Source organism: Phalangium opilio, unplaced genomic scaffold (assembly GCF_054372755.1).
Source record: "Phalangium opilio isolate 3A_F unplaced genomic scaffold, DU_Popi_V2 ptg000229l_1, whole genome shotgun sequence".
Classification (NCBI taxonomy): Eukaryota; Metazoa; Arthropoda; class Arachnida; order Opiliones; family Phalangiidae; genus Phalangium; species Phalangium opilio.
In genome coordinates, this window is record NW_028324220.1 from 138,141 (window position 1) to 164,029 (window position 25,889).

At 36.8% G+C, this 25,889-nt stretch overlaps 2 protein-coding genes across 2 annotated transcripts; both read right to left on the reverse strand.

Moving 5' to 3' along the window:
- Positions 1-4,977: 4,977 nt before the first annotated feature.
- On the reverse strand, positions 4,978-5,915 carry LOC149614013 (THAP domain-containing protein 3-like). The gene is made up of 2 exons (XM_089857979.1): positions 5,120-5,915; positions 4,978-5,057 (listed from the first exon to the last, which is right to left on the reverse strand). Exons 1-2 carry the CDS (start codon positions 5,700-5,702, stop codon positions 4,978-4,980), a joined length of 663 nt encoding a protein of 220 aa, XP_089714105.1. The 5' UTR covers positions 5,703-5,915.
- Positions 5,916-7,662: 1,747 nt separating this feature from the next.
- On the reverse strand, positions 7,663-8,600 carry LOC149614014 (THAP domain-containing protein 3-like). The gene is made up of 2 exons (XM_089857980.1): positions 7,805-8,600; positions 7,663-7,742 (listed from the first exon to the last, which is right to left on the reverse strand). Exons 1-2 carry the CDS (start codon positions 8,385-8,387, stop codon positions 7,663-7,665), a joined length of 663 nt encoding a protein of 220 aa, XP_089714106.1. The 5' UTR covers positions 8,388-8,600.
- Positions 8,601-25,889: the final 17,289 nt, after the last annotated feature.

Sequence of the window (25,889 nt, forward strand, 5' to 3'; positions counted from 1 at the left end):
TTTGCGTTATCTCCGAGTTTAGTTGAGCTATTGGTATTTTCACCTTTTAGAGAGAGTTACCAAAATTTCCCGAAAAATTAGGAAAATATTCCTGGTCTGGCTTATTCAGACCAGCTACTTTCAACTCTTCCTTCGACCACAAAAGATACCTCAGATCCTGCATGTTGTCGATAGCAATGTGAAAAACGATTTCTTTTATAACGCTACGTTGCTCAAGGTTCAGTGTCGGTGGGTTTCGTTCGAAATACAGTATGAATTGGCTTTGTCCAGTTGCAGAAGACAAAAAAACGTACTAAAGACTAGTACCTGAGACAGCGTCATTCAACTCCTTGGCAAATAATTGTCCTAATGATGAAAAGGCTCTCAAACAAATGAAACAGACGTCTTTGTTTCTGCCGAAATATTCTACTTTTTGACGTTTTCGAGAGTTGGTTTCGGACGAATTAAGACAATTATTGGCACTTTCGAGGCAAGTTGTTGCAATTGACATTACCAGTTAAGGTCGAGCTAAAGCCAACTTGGGAAGGGGGAGGGGTTTTTCACATGCCTTTAGTTTCTGCTCATTTCCAAGCAAGTGTTTCAAATAAAAAATTTCAAGACTTTACAAACCGAAAGACAACATTTCAAAGATTACAACAAAATTGTGAAAAACTTTTATTTTTGAAATTACATTAAGTTAAATGACATTAAATTTAAAGTTACTAATTCCAATATATCTTTTCTTTCCGTCGTTTAAATTGCAAAAAATTTTGCATACACGCGCATTTACACCTATGCTAGTGGTTAATCGAGACACTTTTGCAAAATGTCAATTATGTAACTAATTAAGCGAATAAATTAATTTAATTAGTGACTTAATTAGTTAAATAATTGACATTTTCCAAAACTGTCTCGATGTAGCGTAGGTGTAAATGCGCGTGTATGCAAAATTTTATGCAATTTAAACGACGGAAAGACAAGATATATTGGAATTAGTAACTTTAAATTTAATGTCATTTAACTTAATGTAATTTTAAAAATAAAAGTTTTTCACAATTTTGTTGTAATCTTTGAAATGTTGTCTTTCGGTTTGTAAAGTCTTGAAATTTTTTAATTAAAACACTTGCTTGGAAATGAGCAGAAACTAAAGGCATATGAACAACCCCTCCCCCTTCCCAAGTTGGCTTTAGCTCGACCTTAAAGGAAACAATTTCTTCGCTGGATATAAAGCCTAGCCTTGAGGTGTATAACGGGTAGATACTATAACCGCTTCAGGACGTTTCTCAGTTACCATAGACTGCGAACGAGAGAGAGGCCAGTTTTTACGATTGGCCACATGAGACAATCGATCGAATATCTTTAAGAAATGAAAGGTTTTATTCTCTACCTGACAATGTATAAAGTCTATAATATAAAGGAACTTTGTCAGCACGGGAGACTCTACAAAAGCCGCTTGCCGAACGAAAAACATACAATTGAGCGTTGATGTCCATGGAAAATACACTAATCCAGCAAAACAAACCTATCTATGTCAACGAAGAAAAAACAAAGACATATAGGTAAACGATCAACTGAGATGGTAATTACATTTAATTTTAAAACCAAACATCTCAAATATATTTTTATAGCATTTTAAATTAAAAAATACCTTAATATCTTAGACTTAATTTAATGATAGTTAATACTAACTTTATTTTAAAGATAGAAGTTCATTTAGAATAAATCAAGTACTATTGAAGATGAGAATGGAAAGGAATGCGGTACGCGACAATTTGGTCTCACCGTTATGGTCTTGGGACAAATTGGACTAGGGACAAATTGGTCTAGGGAAAAATTGGTCTCGGGACAATTGGGTCTAGGGACAATTTGGTCTCGAGTCAAATTGTTCCCGGTACAATTGGGTCTCGGGACAAATTGGTCCCGGTACAATTGGGTCTCGGGACGCATTGTTCTTGAGACAAATTTGTACCGGTACAATTGGGTCTTGGGACAAATTAGTCCCGGAACACTTTGGCCTTGAGACAAATTGGTCCCGTTACAATTGGGTCTCGGGAAAAATTGGTCCCGGAACAATTGAGTCTCGGGACAAATTTTTCCCGGAACAATTGGGTCTCGGGACAAATTGGTCTCTAGACACGATAGTCTCGTTCCTAAAAAAATATCACACCTTCAGAATTATTTAAAACACCCAAATTTAACCGAACCAAACGAAACCTTACCTAACCTAGCAAACCTTATCGAACCTAACCAAACCTTACACTGTTAAAAATAAAGGTATTTTGAAGGTACTATAAAATACCTCCGCGACCTTTTTAGTACCCATGAACGTATTTTATTAGTTGTCTCACAGTGCGGGTATTAAATGATTTCGAAAAAGGTATTTTGGAAATATAAGGTATATAATGAAACCTTTTAGAGTTTCTGCGCTTCTGCTGGTATGTTATCGTACCCTGGAAGTAGAAAAGGACTTAACAGACTCCTTTAGAGGGAGATTTTAGTTCCGGCGTGCTGATTATAATTAACACTACTAAAGTAAAATACATGATATAATACTTCAAGCCCAAATTCTCTAACACTAACTGTTTACTTCACCAGTAGCACTAGTAATGACAGCGTAGAAGAAATCTCTGTTGGAATATTATTAATAACCATAAAGAATAGGTTCGGTAGGGTAGAATAGGGTAGTGGTTTTCTACCCGAGATTTCAATTTCAATCTCAAGTTTCCTAGCTAGTGGTTTTTCTTAAATATATAATTACATATAATTAACATTAATTATTTTCTTTGACAGCTATGTACACTAGCATACGTTACATCATTTAAAGGCAATACAATTATGATATAAGTCTTACATAGTTAATATAAAGGTTTGAATCCGAGCTTACGCCTTCAGTCGCCATTCAGAAAATATCCATGTATATGTGACCCTGAATTACCTTTACACTATAACAGTATCACACCTTCCTTAACAAGGGGAAGCTAAATATAGTATCGGGAAATGTAGAGTGGTTAATCCCTTGCTTACTATGCGAACTCTCACGACCCCGCAAGCCTATGGCGCAGACACTTAAAGGCGAGATGGAAACCAAAATTTTTTCCCTCATCCCGTAAGCCCACAACACAGACACTAAAAGTTGAGATGGAAGGAAAATATTACTCTCGTGTCTTTCAGTCTCATTTGCATCGAAGTGGTGTATTGCTTACCATGTCTGAAAATGATTCAAGCCCGCGGTAATAAAGGAAAGTTTACCAGTTTCAAATGTGGCGCAAATATTTTTGATGGCGCGAAAGTATAATTTACACTGTTAAAAAAAAAGGTATTTTGAAGGTACTAGAAAATACCCCCGGGACCTTTTTAGTACCCATGAACGTATTTTATTAGTTGTCTCACAGTGCGGGTATTAAATGATTTCGAAAAAGGTATTTCGGGAAAATAAGGTATGTAATGAAACCTTTTAGAGTTTCAGCGCTTCTGGCGGTATTTTATCGTACCCTGGATGTAGAAAAGGACTTAACAGATCCCTTTAGAGGGATTTTTTAGCTCCGGTCTGCTGATTATTTCTAACACTACTAGAGTAAAGTATAATACATGATATAATACTTCTAGTCCAAATTCTCTAACACTGCTCACTTCACCATTAGCACTAGTAATGACAGCGCAGAAGGAATCGCTGTTGGAATATTATATATAAGCATAAAGAAAAGTTTCGGTTAGGTTTAGTTTTAGGTCTTCCACCTAATAGGGTAGTGGTTTTCTACCCGAGATTTAAATTTCAATCGCAAGCATCCTTGCTAGTGGTTTTTCTTAAATATTTAAATAGATATAATTAATACTAATTATTTTCTTCTACAGTTATGTACATTAGCATACGTTACATCATTTAAATTTCGTACAATTATAATATAAGGTATACATAATTAATATAAAGGTTTGAATCCGAGCGTACGTCTTCAGTCGCCATTCAGAAAATATCCATGTATATGTGACCCTCAATTACTATTTTGATGTAACAGTGCCACACCTTCCTTAACAAGGGGTAAGCAAAACTTGGGCAAATCTATAGCGGTTGATCCCTTGCTTACTTTCATGATCCTGTAAGCCTACAGCACAGACACTAAAAGGCGAGATGGATGACAAAAATTTACACTCGTGCTGCGAGCCTACAGACACTAAAAGGCGAGAAGGAAGGGAAAATTTAACCCTCGCGTCTTTCCGTCTCAGTAACATAGAAGTGGTCTATTGCTTACCTTGTCTAAGAATGATTCAAGCCCGTGGTAATTAAGGAAAAGCTTACCAGTTTCAAATGTGCCGCCTATATTTCTGATGGCGCGAAAATATAATTTAGTTCTGTTTGTGGGTTTTATTTGACACCTAATTCGGTATCTCAAAATACCTTTAAAAGTATATTTTCGAACCTTTCTGAGTATTAACAGGTACCCCTTTCGGTAATAAGGAGTACCTTTCAAAATTTTAAAGTATTATTCTGACCTTTGTTGCCTTGTTCGGGTTTAAATGATACCTATTTCGGTATCACAAAATACCTTGATAAAGAGGTATTTTAGAGTACCTTTACACAACGGTATTTTGTAGTACCTTTATAGGTACGTCTGGGGATGCATCGAAAAATTCCTTTAAAGGTTCTAGACAGTACGGTTATTTTTTACAGTGTAGACCTGTTTGTGGGTTTTATTTGACACCTAATTCGGTAGCACAAAATACCTTTAGAAGTATATTATCGAACCTTTTTGAGTGTTAACAGGTACCCTTTTCGGTAATAAGGAGTACCTTTCACAATTTGAAAGTTTTATTCCGACCTTTGTTGAGGTTTAAATGATACCCATTACGGGATCACAAAATACCTTGTAGTCCTCAAAAGTACCTTCTTCAAGAGGTATTTCATAGTACCCTTACACAACGGTATTTTGTAGTACCTATATAGGTACGTCTGGGGATGCATTGAAAAATACCTTTAAAGGTACTAGACAGTACGGTTATTTTTTACAGTGTTGTATTATGATTTATAAAATCAGTTTGGGTTCCAATACTGTTCACGCTGTTTAATTGGGTCGTTTGACATGCTAAGTAAAAGTTGTCTCGGATTACACATTTAAATAAAATCTAACTACGAATATTTTAATACCTTTATGCCGATTGCTGGGAAAAGCTTGAATGCCAACACTTTTGCCAAGATTATAAACTTGGATATATTTGTCTTTACCTACCGTATTTCTCTGCAATAACTTATCGCTCTGCGGTTCATCTGGGCGGCTAATTGATTCTTCACCTTTTGATTTTGAATATAATTTTTCAAGGCCGAAAGCGCGACTTCGGTGTGGCATAGGGCTTGTTGCACAGATTTTTTTTACGGGCAAAGGTCTCTGAAGTGGTTCTGCACTGCCACTGCAGCCTGCAGAAAGTTCTTTGGGTTTCTCAATGAAAGAATCGGAAGGAAAAATAGTTGGTATTGCCGACGTAATTAAACGTGACTTTTTCTTCTTTCCCAAGGTTTTTACAACGTCTGGATTATATTCAAAACATTCATTTGTAAAGTGAGCTGAACATACGAGAGATCTAGCTTTCGGTTCCCAGTTTGGTCTATCAATATTTTTTAACCATTTTTCTGCTAAAGAAGGGTCTTTAGGAAATATGTGAAACGAAATATCCTTATTTAAGTTGTTGTTTTTACAACGTGGAACTACGCAAATCGTACTCGGTTTAGACATTTTTTATATCTATTTTATATTTAGTTCAGTTACCCAGAAACCAGAAAGTACAGTAGTACACGCTACAAACAAGCAAAAGTTTAACGCGGTAAAATAAGTAGCAGACGTCACGTAACCTCAACCACGAGTCGACTCCAAAGAGTCCAAACGCTTCGCGCCTAGAGAGTCCGGACTACCGTTTTCGCATAGAGCCAAGATTAAGGCTCCATGGTTTTTCCCGCGCTTATTCAGTTGACGTCAAAAAACAAGCTGGTAAGGCAACACTGTTAAAAAAAAAGGTATTTTGAAGGTACTAGAAAATACCCCCGGGACCTTTTTAGTACCCATGAACGTATTTTATTAGTTGTCTCACAGTGCGGGTATTAAATGATTTCGAAAAAGGTATTTCGGGAAAATAAGGTATGTAATGAAACCTTTTAGAGTTTCAGCGCTTCTGGCGGTATTTTATCGTACCCTGGATGTAGAAAAGGACTTAACAGATCCCTTTAGAGGGATTTTTTAGCTCCGGTCTGCTGATTATTTCTAACACTACTAGAGTAAAGTATAATACATGATATAATACTTCTAGTCCAAATTCTCTAACACTGCTCACTTCACCATTAGCACTAGTAATGACAGCGCAGAAGGAATCGCTGTTGGAATATTATATATAAGCATAAAGAAAAGTTTCGGTTAGGTTTAGTTTTAGGTCTTCCACCTAATAGGGTAGTGGTTTTCTACCCGAGATTTAAATTTCAATCGCAAGCATCCTTGCTAGTGGTTTTTCTTAAATATTTAAATAGATATAATTAATACTAATTATTTTCTTCTACAGTTATGTACATTAGCATACGTTACATCATTTAAATTTCGTACAATTATAATATAAGGTATACATAATTAATATAAAGGTTTGAATCCGAGCGTACGTCTTCAGTCGCCATTCAGAAAATATCCATGTATATGTGACCCTCAATTACTATTTTGATGTAACAGTGCCACACCTTCCTTAACAAGGGGTAAGCAAAACTTGGGCAAATCTATAGCGGTTGATCCCTTGCTTACTTTCATGATCCTGTAAGCCTACAGCACAGACACTAAAAGGCGAGATGGATGACAAAAATTTACACTCGTGCTGCGAGCCTACAGACACTAAAAGGCGAGAAGGAAGGGAAAATTTAACCCTCGCGTCTTTCCGTCTCAGTAACATAGAAGTGGTCTATTGCTTACCTTGTCTAAGAATGATTCAAGCCCGTGGTAATTAAGGAAAAGCTTACCAGTTTCAAATGTGCCGCCTATATTTCTGATGGCGCGAAAATATAATTTAGTTCTGTTTGTGGGTTTTATTTGACACCTAATTCGGTATCTCAAAATACCTTTAAAAGTATATTTTCGAACCTTTCTGAGTATTGACAGGTACCCCTTTCGGTAATAAGGAGTACCTTTCAAAATTTTAAAGTATTATTCTGACCTTTGTTGCCTTGTTCGGGTTTAAATGATACCTATTTCGGTATCACAAAATACCTTGATAAAGAGGTATTTTAGAGTACCTTTACACAACGGTATTTTGTAGTACCTTTATAGGTACGTCTGGGGATGCATCGAAAAATTCCTTTAAAGGTTCTAGACAGTACGGTTATTTTTTACAGTGTAGACCTGTTTGTGGGTTTTATTTGACACCTAATTCGGTAGCACAAAATACCTTTAGAAGTATATTATCGAACCTTTTTGAGTGTTAACAGGTACCCTTTTCGGTAATAAGGAGTACCTTTCACAATTTGAAAGTTTTATTCCGACCTTTGTTGAGGTTTAAATGATACCCATTACGGGATCACAAAATACCTTGTAGTCCTCAAAAGTACCTTCTTCAAGAGGTATTTCATAGTACCCTTACACAACGGTATTTTGTAGTACCTATATAGGTACGTCTGGGGATGCATTGAAAAATACCTTTAAAGGTACTAGACAGTACGGTTATTTTTTACAGTGTTGTATTATGATTTATAAAATCAGTTTGGGTTCCAATACTGTTCACGCTGTTTAATTGGGTCGTTTGACATGCTAAGTAAAAGTTGTCTCGGATTACACATTTAAATAAAATCTAACTACGAATATTTTAATACCTTTATGCCGATTGCTGGGAAAAGCTTGAATGCCAACACTTTTGCCAAGATTATAAACTTGGATATATTTGTCTTTACCTACCGTATTTCTCTGCAATAACTTATCGCTCTGCGGTTCATCTGGGCGGCTAATTGATTCTTCACCTTTTGATTTTGAATATAATTTTTCAAGGCCGAAAGCGCGACTTCGGTGTGGCATAGGGCTTGTTGCACAGATTTTTTTTACGGGCAAAGGTCTCTGAAGTGGTTCTGCACTGCCACTGCAGCCTGCAGAAAGTTCTTTGGGTTTCTCAATGAAAGAATCGGAAGGAAAAATAGTTGGTATTGCCGACGTAATTAAACGTGACTTTTTCTTCTTTCCCAAGGTTTTTACAACGTCTGGATTATATTCAAAACATTCATTTGTAAAGTGAGCTGAACATACGAGAGATCTAGCTTTCGGTTCCCAGTTTGGTCTATCAATATTTTTTAACCATTTTTCTGCTAAAGAAGGGTCTTTAGGAAATATGTGAAACGAAATATCCTTATTTAAGTTGTTGTTTTTACAACGTGGAACTACGCAAATCGTACTCGGTTTAGACATTTTTTATATCTATTTTATATTTAGTTCAGTTACCCAGAAACCAGAAAGTACAGTAGTACACGCTACAAACAAGCAAAAGTTTAACGCGGTAAAATAAGTAGCAGACGTCACGTAACCTCAACCACGAGTCGACTCCAAAGAGTCCAAACGCTTCGCGCCTAGAGAGTCCGGACTACCGTTTTCGCATAGAGCCAAGATTAAGGCTCCATGGTTTTTCCCGCGCTTATTCAGTTGACGTCAAAAAACAAGCTGGTAAGGCAACACTGTTAAAAAAAAAGGTATTTTGAAGGTACTAGAAAATACCCCCGGGACCTTTTTAGTACCCATGAACGTATTTTATTAGTTGTCTCACAGTGCGGGTATTAAATGATTTCGAAAAAGGTATTTCGGGAAAATAAGGTATGTAATGAAACCTTTTAGAGTTTCAGCGCTTCTGGCGGTATTTTATCGTACCCTGGATGTAGAAAAGGACTTAACAGATCCCTTTAGAGGGATTTTTTAGCTCCGGTCTGCTGATTATTTCTAACACTACTAGAGTAAAGTATAATACATGATATAATACTTCTAGTCCAAATTCTCTAACACTGCTCACTTCACCATTAGCACTAGTAATGACAGCGCAGAAGGAATCGCTGTTGGAATATTATATATAAGCATAAAGAAAAGTTTCGGTTAGGTTTAGTTTTAGGTCTTCCACCTAATAGGGTAGTGGTTTTCTACCCGAGATTTAAATTTCAATCGCAAGCATCCTTGCTAGTGGTTTTTCTTAAATATTTAAATAGATATAATTAATACTAATTATTTTCTTCTACAGTTATGTACATTAGCATACGTTACATCATTTAAATTTCGTACAATTATAATATAAGGTATACATAATTAATATAAAGGTTTGAATCCGAGCGTACGTCTTCAGTCGCCATTCAGAAAATATCCATGTATATGTGACCCTCAATTACTATTTTGATGTAACAGTGCCACACCTTCCTTAACAAGGGGTAAGCAAAACTTGGGCAAATCTATAGCGGTTGATCCCTTGCTTACTTTCATGATCCTGTAAGCCTACAGCACAGACACTAAAAGGCGAGATGGATGACAAAAATTTACACTCGTGCTGCGAGCCTACAGACACTAAAAGGCGAGAAGGAAGGGAAAATTTAACCCTCGCGTCTTTCCGTCTCAGTAACATAGAAGTGGTCTATTGCTTACCTTGTCTAAGAATGATTCAAGCCCGTGGTAATTAAGGAAAAGCTTACCAGTTTCAAATGTGCCGCCTATATTTCTGATGGCGCGAAAATATAATTTAGTTCTGTTTGTGGGTTTTATTTGACACCTAATTCGGTATCTCAAAATACCTTTAAAAGTATATTTTCGAACCTTTCTGAGTATTGACAGGTACCCCTTTCGGTAATAAGGAGTACCTTTCAAAATTTTAAAGTATTATTCTGACCTTTGTTGCCTTGTTCGGGTTTAAATGATACCTATTTCGGTATCACAAAATACCTTGATAAAGAGGTATTTTAGAGTACCTTTACACAACGGTATTTTGTAGTACCTTTATAGGTACGTCTGGGGATGCATCGAAAAATTCCTTTAAAGGTTCTAGACAGTACGGTTATTTTTTACAGTGTATCGAACCTAACCTAACCAAAACTTATCGAACCTAACCAAACCTTACCTAACCGAACCAAACCCAACTCAACCTTGTTTGGAGGGAAGAACTTAAAAGATTATTTATATGAGCATTAAAAGCCCGCCTCTTACCACGAACAATTTATTAGCAATAATAGAAATGTTTTGGAAAAGGTGTCAGGGACCCTATTCTCTAAGGTCCTTTTGGAGGAATTTCGATCCGAATCTTTTCATTCGGAGTCAATTTCTCCGAATGAAAATAAAACGTATTCTGTAAGCACCTTATCCTAATCATTCGGCGGCCGTAAGAGACGGCCGAATCGGGCATTCGGAGTTTTTACCGCCTCTCTTCCCTCCATCTATCTTAGATTCGCGGAACTTTCGCCGGAGTTTTCTTGTATTTTCCCCCGTACCTTTTTGCTGGCACCTTGTCTGCGGTTCATATTTTTATTTAGTATGGCTGCTTTGTTTTTTCAACGCAAGCTTCATCGCTTGCGATTTGAACTTGGTAATCGCATTGCTCGTCGCGATTTACGAGTTCAAAGGGTTTTTCGAGACTTAAAATCAAGCGTGGTCAAAATTTTAGGTTAAAGCGGAAAATGGCTTTAGGCTTTGGCAGGCCGTGGCGAAATCTACAAGGTAGATCGACGGCTTTACCTGTAGATTTAAAGGTAATAAAACGTCGTTGAATTTATTCTACATTTAAGGTTTCATTTCGCGAGATCCAATTACTTAACACAGATTTAATTATTCATTTTAATATTTTTTCTACCGGGGCTTGTAAGTTAGAGCCACCTATATTTGACCAGTTGCATCAATTATTAATAATTTCTCGATAAAATTTGGTTATTTCGTTTAGCTTCTATTTAAATTATTAAATTTTGGTAGGTGTGTAACCATTGATAGAGGGCTAATTATCTACATTAATGAATTTATCATAATCTCACGAAATCCACACAATTGGATTATAATTTGCGATCAATTAACGTTGTTATTCTAGGTTCTCATTGCCTCATATTTAACCCTACTAAAATTTGTGCTAAGTTTCATTCAAAATTAGACGTATATTAACTGTTGTTTCGCGTGTTCTTTAATACCCATTTTAAAAGAATATTATGAAGCAATTTAAGAAAAAATAATTTTCTATCAAAATAAATAAATAAATAAATAAATAAAGAAAAAAAGCACTTGTTTCTATCTTAATAAAAGAAATCGAAAAAGAGAAAATTTGCTTCGTATTGAATGTGTTCCCAATACAAAGACCATTTCCCGAAATTTCCTCTCCTTGGGAAAAACCAAAGTTTCCATCCCTTCAATTTGAAAGCGCGCCAAATAAAATTGTCCAATAAAGAAAAAGTGGGCGTCAAAAAGTACCACGTGGCTTAAGAGGAAGTGACGTCCATTTGGATTGAGAGAAAATTTTCGAAGTATCCGAATGACGAAAAGGATTGGGGTTAGAGAATACGGTTTGTTCGGTCCACTCCGAATGAGCCCGATCCGAATCATAAGGATTCGGAGTGATCCGAATGATTTTCGATTTTTAGAGAATAGCCTCCCTGGTACTGTTTCTTTTCTATGAAGACAGTCACTATGACCTACATTGTTTTGGCCTACTTGTATCAAATAACAGCTTAACTAGCGCTTAGTTATAGAACTAGAATGTTACTGGTGGATAATAGGGCAATATTAGTTGGATAATGGCTATAGAGTTTTGATCAAATCAAAACTTCTTCTAGTGTTACTTATATAAGCCATGCAATTTGGTCCAATCCGGTAACTGATTGTGTCTGTACATGAAGAAAATGCAAATCACTTTCTGAAATATAATGTTTGTTTAATGACTGTCATAGAACCTTCTCGACTTAAATAGTATGACATTTTGTACAGAGTTAAAACCGTTTAAAAATTATGATTTAGGAGTTTAACCAATGACCCCTAGGGCCCTAACTTCCCTAAGAAAATGTAGCGTTGTCTTTCAGTTTCTTATTTTTTAAGCGGTCATACCTAAAACACTAATCAAAACTTTTAAATTGTACTTTGAACCTACGACTATTTTTGGAGCATCCTCAGTGGCGGCTTAAGTCAAGTGGAGGCCCCAAGCGGTAACCATTTTGGGGCCCCCCAACTTCAAGATTTTAAAATTAAATAGTAGTTGTAAGAAGGAATTTATATAAGAAGGCCTAAAAAGCGTCGGGTGCGCGCGTGATAGTCGACAATCCCCCCTTAATGGGTGGGGGGGAGTGGAAAAGGAGCCGGGACTTATTATTTTATCTTATATCGTTTTTTTGGGTCGCATGAGAGCGCTCCGAGATCAGTCCAAATTTACGTGTTACGTCATCGCTCTAGCTCGGAGGGCCGAATGTAGTTGCTCCGAATGAAAGACAAAAGTTTATTCAGAGCGGTTTTGTGACGTCTTCAGGCGCTCCGTCTCTAGACTCGGAGCGGTTGGGATCAATCCGGGAGGAAACCGGGAGTGAGCGACTGGGTCATTGTAAGACGCGCACGCGCCGCCGTCTCGGAGCAGCTAGTTTTTACCGCAAAGAAAAACGCTATATGTTTTCCACCATCTATTTCTTTTACCTTTTCGTTAAGCCTTGGTTTGGTTTTTGGAACTCGCGAAATCATAGGTACACTTGATTCGATTTAGAAACAATTACAGAACAAACGATTTTCACGTAGAGACACGTATTCAAAATCCATCAAGTAATGTATGTTCAAAACCTTTAACTAACTTGTTCATGGCAATTAAAAGCAACCGTCGTAAAGTTTCAGCACCGCGGGCTGGCTCCATTTTCTGTTTTCTTTGCTCGAGGTTTGCTTTTTCTCTAGTCGGAACAATTCGCGTCCGTTTGACCTATCCCCATGGGATCCAATGGGAAAGCGCAGAGCAATGACGGGTATGAAAGGGGTGGGGCTTACTTGTCCATTGACACCGGCGTAAGAGTAGAAGCGTAAAATCTCGCGACTTAGGTCTTCTTATATAAATCCCTATTTGGTATAATACTGAAAGGGAAAATATTCGTCATTTACTTCCTTTTAAAACTATTAGTCTCTTCCATTTTTTACTTCGAAAAAAAAATTGTTAATGGAAGAAAATTAATTCTGCTCAATTCGGGGCCACATGACATCCTGGGGCCCCAAGGGGCCGCTTAGTCCGCTTACCGTTAAACCCGCCACTGCAGGAATGTGACCTAATAAAACATGATGTTTTTGGTAGATAACTGTAAACAGTAATTTTTTGGAAAAGGCATATTATAATTCGAGAAAGGTTATTTTATTTCTGAAGTAGCTAAATGTAATCAGTAATTTTTGGAAAAGGCTTATTAAAATCGAGAAAGGTTATTTTATTTCGGAAGTAGATAATAGTAAACAGTAATTTTTTGGAAAAGGCATATTATAATTCGAGAAAGGTTATTTTATTTCGGAAGTAGATAATTGTAAACAGTATTTTTTTTGGAAAAAGCGTAACATTGTTACACAATTTCCAAAATATTACTAACCTAGCTAAACCTAACCAAATTATCCATATCTGACCTAGTTCTTTTTGAGTTCATATAACCCAGCTGGGCCAGCTTACACCATAAACAACTATAGTTTTTCGCATATTTGATTTTCCGCTCTTTAGAGAACTGCTGAAACGGTACGCCGCTATTACGAGAACCGATGTATCGGTAATTGCTGTAATGGGTAAACTGCTTTTTCGGGAACCGCTATTTAGAGAACTGTTGTTATGAGGACTTTTTTTTTGAAATCCGCTCATATGGGAACTGCTCATATGAAGGCTTCCCAATAAAATACCTGTTTTAATAGTTTCCTTGATTGACGTTGTTCAATGTCTCCCTAAATTTGCTCGTCTACGTTCATAACTGTATCTTCATCACTGGATGGATTGTCGTAGACCAAGGAGCTTAATATACTTCGAGGAACATTAAACCGACTTAGAGCGGCGCTCATATGGCTATCAGGACCGCTTAATTGTCTTTCAGGAACGCTTATTTGACTTTCAGGACCACTTATTTGACTTTCAGGACCGCTTATTTGACTTTCAGGACCGCTTATATGACTTTCAGGACCGCTTATATGACTTTCAGGACCGCTTATGTGACTTTCGAAAAAGCTTGCTTGACTGAGTGTCACTTTTTAAACGAGTTCCTTGAATTGGAGTAGCACTTAATAAACCAGTTTCTTGACTATAAGAAGCAAAGTGTTACGGTGAGAAATAGGATGTTGACTTTCGTTGCCTTCTAGAGTTATCTCACTTATATTTTGACGGTTCGGACCAGTAGATGTGACATCACGTGTATATGGTAGTTGGCAACCTCCTCTACTTTAGAAACCTCATTTGGAAAATTATATTTCAAAAGGCCAAAACCATCACGAGAAAAACAACTTTTTCGGAACGTTGTAGATGATGACATTTGCGATCTTCATTTTCTCCATTCTGGCTTTTGAAAATTTTTGGTCGTTGAAGTTAGGTTATTGCTTGGGCTGTCATTAGCGATTATTTTTGGGTTCTGAAATGAATGTTTGCTCCACATCCAAAAATGTAATTGTTCCCAACGAAAGAATTGTATCTTTAGATGTTATTAACACTTTATGTTTATGTTTATGCAATGTTTAGTTATCGATTCGGAGATCCACTAGTGGTGCCCCAATGCAAACGGTCACATCTTATACGGATTTGATTGATTAGTTTAATAGTTGGAATGGTGCATAACTCAACGTTTCCCAAACGTTTTGTGGCAATCTAGAATAATAACGATCGGTGCGGACAGTACTGTCACACACTGGTTTTTAGTTTCCTTCATACAATCTGACCAGATACGGAGGTTTTTCCAGCCTATGGAATGGAAAAATTATTAAATAAATATAAGAGATAAAACATTAAGATTTTACAGTTGTTTAGTTGGCTTTAAATTGAGCAAACACTAATAACTGTGTCAGAAGGTGTTTTCAAGGCGTAGATGGCCGTTTAAGGCTTAACACAAACTTATCAATCCAACTTTTTAAGTTAAAGCAATTGGAACTTCCGTGTAAGTGAATGAGCCTGGTATAGGTTTGGGAGAAATGAGATGAAAATTCGTTATACCTTCTTTTTAACACGATTATGTAAGAATGGATACCATAAACTGTTAAAGGTGGAAGATATTGTATTAAGAGGTTGAAATATATGTTGTCAGCATAAATAGCAATGTTATAGAAGGTGTACACACATGGAAAATTCATATCATTTACACCAGGAGGCCAAGCTACCTGGAGGACAGAAACCCGTCTCCTTTTGCCGTTTAGATAGCCTAAGCTATTTGTGTAAATGATATGAATCCTCCATGTCTGTAAACTATGCATTACTGTACAGGAGTCGGGCAACCCTGACCTAGACTGACAAAGCAGTGTCGAATGTACAGAAGCCAAATGTTCTCATGTTACCGTTCAATCTGGACTATAATTCTGATTCTTGACTCCGGGTTTGGATAGTAGCTTTTTTTCTTGACGGTAACTCTAGTCGTTGATGGTAACTTTGGTCGTTTATAGTAATTTCAATCCATCAAGGCAACTCCGGTACTTGAAAGCAACTCCAGTACTAGACTCTAACAACGGTTCTTGGTAGTAAATCTGGTACTTGATTGTTACTCCTTAAAAGCTTATGAGAACCAAAGAAATGATAGCGGAAATCAAATTTTTGTATTATATCAATTGCATAATCGTTCTCTTAAAACTATAGTTAGATATTTGTAAATATTAAGGTTCAAATTGGTATATATTAACGCAACAAATAAAAAACTAAACGTAATAGAAAGAATAAGAACTCTTAACAAAAAGGAAGCCTTAAGCTTGACTCACTCCACAAGAGAATGATAGTTAGTCGTGGAGGTAAATATACTCGTCTCAAAACACTGGCTGTAGGCCAGCTCGACCCCTCCAAGGAACCTCGGACGTTGAAAGACCTATTTCAATCTTATTCTTTAATCAAGGAAAAAGTTAGCACTTGAATATCGTTTATAAATCTTTAACCTTTTAACTTTTACGAATATTTGAAAAACTATTATTCACAGATTGCAAAAGATTAATGCCAAAATACGTCGTACCAGCAGAAAAATGGGAATTGGGGTAAAGGAAGATGGCACAAACTCAGGGCATAGCCCAACGGGTACGCATCCGCCGAATGAAAGAGAGAAACTTTCGAAAAAATACAGCTAGTAACGGCAGGAATGCAATGCCTTGGTGCTGCAAGATAACGTACTGCGTCACCCTCGTTAAGCTTACGCATCATAGTTTGTTTTCTTTCTTCTAATGTTTTTGAGATACCCCGTGTTTGATGATTTGGTTGAAGTGCTACCTGGTTCGTAGAAAGCGATGTTTGCAGTCTTCGGCCCATTAATATCTCCGCCGGGGAGGGTAGGTCCTGTATCGGTGTTGACCTGTTTTCTAGCTGGACATGGTTAAGATACTTACCAGCATGTAGTGCTTTAACTAGAGAGCTTTTTATTGTTTGGACTGTTCTTTCCGCTAATCCATTTGTTTGTGGGTGATATGGACTGGCAGTTACGTGTTCGACGGCCCATTCATCCAGGAAATGTTTGAACTGTGTCGAGTTATAAGGCGGGCCGATGTCACTAATTAATTTCTGTGGGAATCCGTGGAGAGTGATCTGCGGGGCCAAGAATGATATGACTTCGCTGGCTGTTGTTGTTTGTAGTTCGTGAACTAAGACAAAGTTTGAATAGTAGTCAGTCGGAGTCAATCAGCAAAATACAGCTTCGACCCTTGTGGTGAAATAGATACGTTCCGATTGTATTTTATGGTCCAGCTGGCGTTGGTAGAGGTTGTATTGGAATCACCAAGATTTTTCGATCCAAAGTTCAGCAGATGGTACAATGTTGTATGTAGTGCATTTTGTCCTTGGACATGTTTGGCTAAAATACATGTATCGGAAATTTTGTTTGACACGCGGTAGTTCCTTGATGCGTTGTCTGTATTGGATGGCTATTTTGAAGTAGAATGGCTCCTTCACCGTGTTGGCTTGCGTCGACTCAACAATAGTGCCTTGCTTACACCTTTGGATCCTCCTAAGGCACAACTTGGCGCTTTTGGTGCTGTTGGAAATGATTCCAGACGTGCCACCACCATAGCATTTGCAGTTCAAGACGCATTTGTGACCTATTTTAATGCCACGGTCACAGACCCAAATGTCACATAGGTGTGTTAATACGAACTTACTGTAGTAAACTTACAACATATTTCACAGATGCAGAAGGATATCATGCTTTCGTAACCACCAACTGTACTTATGCTTATCTAATAACTTCTAACTATGGATGAATAAACGAGGCTTGATACGCTAACTGCAGTCTCATTTCCATACATGGGAATGCCAATCCACCTTAGGCTAAATCGGAAGTTAGGGATTCATCGAGGCGAGAAACTAGAAGACATTTGCTGTCGTCTGCCTTCGTAACAGACGACAGATGAAATCTTGCCGTTATTCCCGTCCCGTCTCCTCCATGAATCACGAGATGAGCTGTATTTCTGGTGATAGGGAATAATATGGATTAAACATATTGAATTTGACGTACATATCCAATTTCGCGATTTGTTTAATTTACTTAACATTTCGTACATGTGTTCAACTTGTTTGACGTTTAACCAATGGACCTATGCACTTCCAGCAGCATGGCCTACTCCTAGTAAGCTTCGTTAAATTACCAATAATACCAAAGGCTACCCGTACAAAAATATACGGCGGCATTTTGCTGTTATTTAGATTTTTTAGAATCTGCAATATATTGCAAATAAACTGGAATATTCTGGAAAAATACTGGAATAAACCTGAAAAAGGTTCAACTTCAGACAAAATTAAGATGTATTCCAGAGAGCAATGCAGAACATTTTAGACGTTTTGCAGAAAAAATATCTTCCGTTGGAAAACTCAGTACAGCACTATATAAAATTTAGCTACTCTAGAGTCATAAAATAGCTACCTTACAGCTAGAAAACAGAAGGGAAATAGTAACTACCGTAAGAAATCAGGATGTTTGTAGGCTCATTACAGGTACTGTACCTTCCAGATATATTGTATGCATGTTACAGTCAGAAATTGCTAAGTTTGTAGGATAATGGCAGGCGGGTTTCGGATACTTTTTAGGATAATTGCAGGCGCGTTTCATATACTTTGTAGGAAAATTGCAGGCGCGTTTCAGATACTTTTTTTGATCATTGCAGGCGCGTTTATGATACTTTATTGGATCATTGCAGGCGCGTTTCAGATACTTTGTAGGATAATGGCAGGTGCATTTCCGATTCTTTGCCGGATAATTGCTGGTGTGTTTCAGATACTTTGCAGGATCATTGTAGGTGCGTTTCATATTCTTTGTAGGATATTTGCAGATGCGTTTCAGATACTTTGTAGGATAATTGCTGGCGCGTTTCAGATACTTTTTAGGATAATTGCAGGCACGTTTCAGATACTTTGTAGGATAATTGCAGGCGCGTTTCAGATACTTTTTAGGATAATTGCAGGCGCGTTTCAGATACTTTTTAGGATAATTGCAGGCGCTTGTCATATACTTTGTAGGATAATTACAGGCGCGTTTCAGATACTTTGTAGGATAATTGCAGGTGATTTTCAGATAATTTTTAGGATAATTGCAGGCGCATTTCAGATACTTTTCAGGATAATTTCAGGAGCGTTTCATATACTTTGTAGGAAAATTGCAGGAGCGTTTCATATACTTTGTAGGATAATTACAGGCGCGTTTCAGATACTTTGTAGGATAATTGCAGGTGATTTTCAGATAATTTTTAGGATAATTGCAGGCGCATTTCAGATACTTTTCAGGATAATTTCAGGAGCGTTTCATATACTTTGTAGGAAAATTGCAGGAGCGTTTCATATACTTTGTAGGAAAATTGCAGGCGTGTTTCATATACTTTGTAGGAAAATTGCAGGCGTGTTTCAAGTACTTTTCAGGATCATTGCAGGCGCATTTCAGGTACTTTTTAGGATAATTGCAGGCGCTTTTCATATACTTTGTAGGCAAATTGCAGTCGCGTTTCAGATACTTTTCAGGATCATTGTAGGTGCGTTTCATATTCTTTGTAGGATATTTGCAGATGCGTTTCAAATACTTTGCAGGATCATTGCAGCCACGTTTCAGATACTTTTAAGGACCATTGCAGGCGAATTTCAGATACTTTTCAGGATAATTTCAGGAGCGTTTCATATACTTTGTAGGAAAATTGCAGGCGTGTTTCATATACTTTGTAGGAAAATTGCAGGCGTGTTTCAGGTACTTTTCAGGATCATTGCAGGCGCATTTCAGGTACTTTTTAGGATAATTGCAGGCGCTTTTCATATACTTTGTAGGCAAATTGCAGTCGCGTTTCAGATACTTTACAGGATCATTGTAGGTGCGTTTCATATTCTTTGTAGGATATTTGCAGATGCGTTTCAAATACTTTGCAGGATCATTGCAGCCACGTTTCAGATACTTTTAAGGACCATTACAGGCGCGTTTCAGATACTTTTAAGGACCATTACAGGCGCGTTTCAGATACTTTAATTTGTACGATAATTGCAGGTGCCTTTCAGATACTTTTTAGTATAATTGCAGGCGCGTTTCAGATACTTTTTAGGATAATTGCAGGAGGATTTCATATACTTTGTAGGAAAATTGCAGGCGCTTTTCATATACTTTTCAGGATCATTGCAGGCGCTTTTCATATACTTTTCAGGATCATTGCAGGCGCTTTTCATATACTTTTCAGGATCATTGCTGGCGCGTTTCAGATACTTTTTAGGATCATTGCAGGCGTATTTCGGATACTTTGTAGGATAATTGCAGGTGCGTTTCAGATACTTTGTAGGATCATTGCAGCCGCGTTTCAGATACTTCGCAGGATCATTGCAGGAGCATTTCAGATACTCTGTAGGATAATTGCAGGTGCGTTTCAGATACTTTGCAGGGTCATTGCAGCCGCGTTTCAGATTCTTTGTAGGATCATTGCAGGTGCGATTTAGATACTTTTTGGAATAATATGAGATGCGTTTCAGATACTTCGCAGGATCATTGCAGGTGCATTTCAGATTCTTTGCAGGATCATTGCAGGCGCGTTTCAGATGCTTTGCAGGGTCATTGCGGGTTTTCCTATCAATTATTGTGAATCAGTCGCCTTATATACCCTAAATTTCAACAATAGCTATGTTTAAAATTATTTTAGGAATAAAGTTCCTTAAAACGATTTAACTAGAATTATGGTAAATTAATGACGATTAAATTAATAAATATCAATTATATTTTTTTTAATATTTAAAAATAGCCTCTAAATTGCGTCTCGACTTGGAGATGTTTATTTTGGATTCCCAACTTGTACTCATCCCTTACAAAAATATTAAGCTGTAATTTATCTGAATACACGCTTTTCTGACTTGCTAAAGTAATATCTGAGATGGTCCAACTGTTTAGGTACATGTACAAGTTCTTACCACATCTAGCTAAAAAGGTCTTTTCGTCTATCTAACATCCACAACATACACACTCACAGAACATAATCGAAAAAGTCTTTCAAACTTGTAGCTAAAAACCGATAACAACTGAAGGGAAGGGTCCCGACAGGCTTGTTTTACGTCTATTCGCAACCAGGAAAACTGCTGTAGACTTATATGATAGCGCTAAAGTACTTTGGTTCGCAATTTCCTTCACATTTCGAGCGCCATGGTGATAGTAGATCTTGTCTTAATCGATGAAGTTGGACTGAAAAACCGAGTATATTCAATTCTCGAGTCATTCTTGAACTAGCTCTCAGTAAGTCTCTAGCATTACGAAGTATAGGCAGTGTCATACTTATTGAAACATATCTGATAGACTTTTGATAACTGTATATACAATACTGGCCCTTTTATGACCAAAAATGTTTCAATTTTCTATCTTTTATGGTGGTTTAAATATTTTTAGGATCGAGACGTGACAGTATTAGATCAAAAGATCTTATTGAGATGAATGAGTAAAGCTTTTTTAAGATGCCTTTTTAGGCCTAACCAATTGTTTATTCAAAGTTTAGGAAAATAAAAGCAGTAATATTAATACCTAACAGAAGCAGATAAAAATTTATGGAGCGCTCGAAGTTGACTTCCCGTTCAAATTTTAAAGCTGTAATTCATCTGCATACGCGCTTTTTTATCGCTACCACGCTGTAACCATTAAGGCTACATTTCTGCAGCTCAAAAAACGGGAAAATTTCACAGCAATTCTAGAACTGCAAATTGACTGCCGTTTCTACATTTTCTGTTTGTTAACTGTTAACTGTCTAGCCTGGCAGAAATATGCAGCGCAATTCTGCAAACGCTATGCAAAAGTAGAAATACCAGCTGTTAGTTTAAAACTGTAATTTGACCGTTTTTATAGATATGTTACAGGTCTGCAAAAGTGATAGAAAAGTAGAAATACAGCTGCTAATTTAAAATTGCAATTTGACCACATTTATAGACATGTTACAGGTCTGCAAAAGTGATGGAAAAGTAGAAATGCAACTGCTAATTTAGAACTGTAATTTGACCATTTTTATAGACATGTTACAGGTCTGTAAAAGTGATAGAAAAGTAGAAATCCAGCTGCTAATTTAAAACTGCAATTCTACCACATTTATAGACATGTTACAGATCTGCAAAAGTGATGGAAAAGTAGAAATGCAGCTGTCAATTTAGAACTGTAATTTGACCATTTTATAGACATGTTACAGGTCTGCAAAAGTGATAGAAAAGTAGAAATCCAGCTGCTAATTTAAAACTGCAATTTGACCACATTTAAAGGCATGTTACAGGTCTGAAAGAGTGATTGAAAAGTAGAAATCTAGCTGCTAATTTAAAACTGCAATTTGACTACATTTAAAGACATGTTACAGGTCTGCAAAAGTGATGGAACAGTAGAAATACAGCTGCCAATTTAAAACTTTAATTTGACCTAAATTGACCATTTTTATAGACATGTTACAGGTCTGCAAACGTGATGGAAAAGTAGAAATTCAGCTACCAACTTAAAACTGTAATTTAACCACATTTGGAGAGATATATTGCAGGTATTCAAAAGTTGGAAATTCTACTTTTGAATACCTGCAATATGTCTATAAATGTGGAATAGTTACAGTTTTAAATAGGCAGCTGGATTTCTACTTTTCCATCACTTTTTAAGACTTGTAACATGTCTATAAATATGGTCAAATTACAGTTTTAAATTGGCAGCTGGATTTCTACTTTTCCATCACTTTTTCAGACTTGTAACATGTCTATACATGTAGTCAAATTGCAGTTTTAAACTAGCATCTGGTATTTCTACTTTTCTATCACTTTTGCACACCTGTAACATGTCTATAAAAATGGCCAAATTACAGTTTTAAATTGGCAGCTGGGTTTCTGCTTTTCCATCACTTTTGTAGACCTGTTACATGTCTATAAATTTGGTCAAATTACAGTTTTAAATTGGCAGCTGAATATCTATTTTTCCATAAGTTTTGCAGACCTGTAACATGTCTATAAATGAGGTAAAATTACAGTTTTAAATTGGCATCTGGATTTCTACTTATCCATCACATTTGCAGGCCTGTAACATGTCTATAAATGTGGTCAAGTTGCAGTTTTAAACTAGCAGCTGGTATTTGTACTTTTTCATCACTTTTGCAAACCTGTAACATGTCAATAAATATAGTCAAATTGCAGTTTTAAATTGGCAGCTGGATTTCTACTTTTCCATCACTTTTGCAGATCTGTAACATGTCTATAACTGTGGTCAAATTACAGTTTTAAACTAGCAGCTGTTATTTCTACTTTTGCATCGCGTTTGCAGAATCGCGCTGCATATTTCTGCCAGTCCAGACAATTAACAGATAATAAACAGAAAATGTAGAAACGGCAGACAATTTGCAGTTCTGGAATTGTTGTTAAATTTTCGCGTTTTTCGAGCTGCAGAAAATGTAGCCTTAATGTATACCTATTACAGCGTGATAGCGATGAAAAAGCGCGTATGCAGATGAATTACAGCCTAAAATTTTTGTACGGGTATGTCAACTCTACTTTGGTGCTTGCTTACAATAAAAAACATACTACTTACCACTTTCATCTAACTTAACGCCTATATCTTGCCATATTTTGTCCTTTTTCCCTATGCTTTTATAATCCTCGTGTGACAAATCGTAAAGGCAGTGGTGACTTTTGTCCAATTTTTTAAGCTATTCCGTTTTTGCCGTCGTAATTTGACATGCAGACGATATACGTCAGACACTAACTTCACTTGGTAACATTCATTATTTTATCAATTACAGTAGATGACGCTGTTAAATGTCTTTTGGTAGTCCAATAGGGAGCGCGCCGGTGCACTTGACTTTCTTTGTGGCTGTGGCGAAAACGGACGTTGGTATGGGCAGCTACGCGAATTGTGGTGCCGCGTTGATCGCAATTTTTTCGGTACCACCACCTCTGCGACACCTTCGTCTTGGTGTGGGGGAACCATTACACTTCTTGGGCTTAGGGAAAAATTAAATTTTGTTTTTAATTTAAAAAAAATATATAATTGACGGTTTTGATTGAAATTGAAAGATAGAGAATTTAACAGCATTTTTATTTCAAAATTAAATCCAAGAGTGTGTTGAAGATAAATGATATTATATAAGTTATAACACTCAAAGCGATGAACTGCTAATATTCTTAATCGAAGTTTAATTCTAATTAAACTAATTAGCAAATTAAAATTGGATTTACCCAATGGTAACCTCAAAACATCCAAGGAAAATATTTCTATCATCTGTAATTAATTAATCTTAAATTTTAATTTTAAAGGCCACCTAATACCATATCAATCCCTATTCTATTTAAACTAATTAGTAACTCAAAATTGGATTTCTACACTTAGACAACCAGAAACCATAAAAACATTTTCATACAAATTTAATGAGTTTATTTTTAATAATCAAGGTCTTAACACTAAACCAAACGCCAAACAAAACACTATTAAATTAATTATTAAGTTATATCTAGATTTCTATTGTCACCTTTCGTGTTTCTCGAAATGTTCGACAGTTACCGAGACTCTATTTCAATCTATAATCGCTAAGCCTTCAATAACCTTTAATTGCGTGCAACTGTCAGACTTAAAGCAGTTCTTAAACTAAGTGGGCTAGAATTTTAGAATTTTACTTATCTAATTTGTGTGTTCACAAATGAATTTGACAAATCCGTTTAGTCACAAAAACTAATATACGAACAAACCATTAACTTTATTATCTAATAAATTTGATCTAATTGCGTGTATGAGTCAGTATGATCATATTGTTCAATTTAAACACTAATAAGCCATAATCATAGCTAAACAAAGGATTTATTGCGCTGGTTATTATCTAATAAATTTGATCTAATTGCGTGTATGAGTCAGTATGATCATATTGTTCAATTTAAACACTAATAAGCCATAATCATAGCTAAACAAAGGATTTATTGCGCTGGTTTTCAAATTAGCCTAATGATTGTGCCTCTCAAGAAACTATTTTACCAAATCGAGAGACCAGTCAGTTAACAACCCACTACAAGCACCCACAAGTACCTACAAGTACCCACAAGTACCTACAAGCACCTACAAGTACCTACAAGCACCTACAAGTACCCGGGGCAAGTACCCACAAGTACCCGGGGCAAGTACCCACAAGTACCTACAAGCACCCACAAGTATCCACAAGTACCTACAAGCACCCACAAGTACCTACAAGCACCCACAAGTACCTACAAGCACCCACAAGTACCTACAAGCACCCACAAGTACCCACAAGCACCCACAAGTACCTACAAGTACCCACAAGTACCTACAAGTACCCTCAAGTACCTACAAGCAACCACAAGTACCCACAAGCTCCCACAAACACCCACAAGCACCTTCAAGCACCCACAAGTACCCACAAGAACCCACAAGCACCAACAAGCACCCTCAAGAACCCACAAGCACCTACAAGTACCCACATGTACCCACAAGCACCTACAAGTATCCACAAGCACCTACAAGAACCCGGGCAAAGCACCTACAAGAGCTCAAACGCCATGTTTTTCTTGCTTAATATCCCTCTAACGGCGTGAATCACGACAAAAAAGCCGTAAATCCAATATAAAAAATTAGGGCTAAAATGCGTGTCTCTAACAGTGGTAAAACGCTGTAATTCCAATACCCAAAACAACGTAAGTCAAAGTATGTGTTAATAATGATAAAAATCAATACTCAAACTTAATTGATCTTAATGAAACTAAAAAAAGGCGCTACGTTGAACTGTTCTCTTTCATTTAAGATGGTTCCCAAACTTATCGAATGAATAGTTTTCCTTATATGCCTGCTGACATAATCCTCTTTTTTTATAATATTCTTATGTTATGTCTTTGGAAGAATATTGCATCTTTCACCAAATGTCGGATAAATTTTTTGGATTCTAAAACCACCCTTAACAACTGTTTCATTATATAATTAACTATTAGTTGGATCTCTTTGATATTTTAATCACAAAATTAGGGCCCAAATTTTAGTTCACTGGCAAAATGTCAAAGCAGCAAACACAATACGAAAAAAGTTACGGCCAATCGAAGAACCCTCCTTTAGCATTAGAGGCGGTATCAAGTCTTATCTAAGAGAGCGACCGCTCTCCTAGAATATTACAGTCCTTACAGAGACTTACTAAGCCTTGGCCGTAAAGAACGACGTCGAAAAACTTACTTCAAACGATATAAAAACAGGCAACGCTATAGGTATGGGGGTTTCAACTCCATTCCTCTCTCCTTCAAGGTTGGGACTCCAAGCATAGCCAACTCCATCACGCACTCGACAACGCAAAGCAACTCGCGCCAGCGTG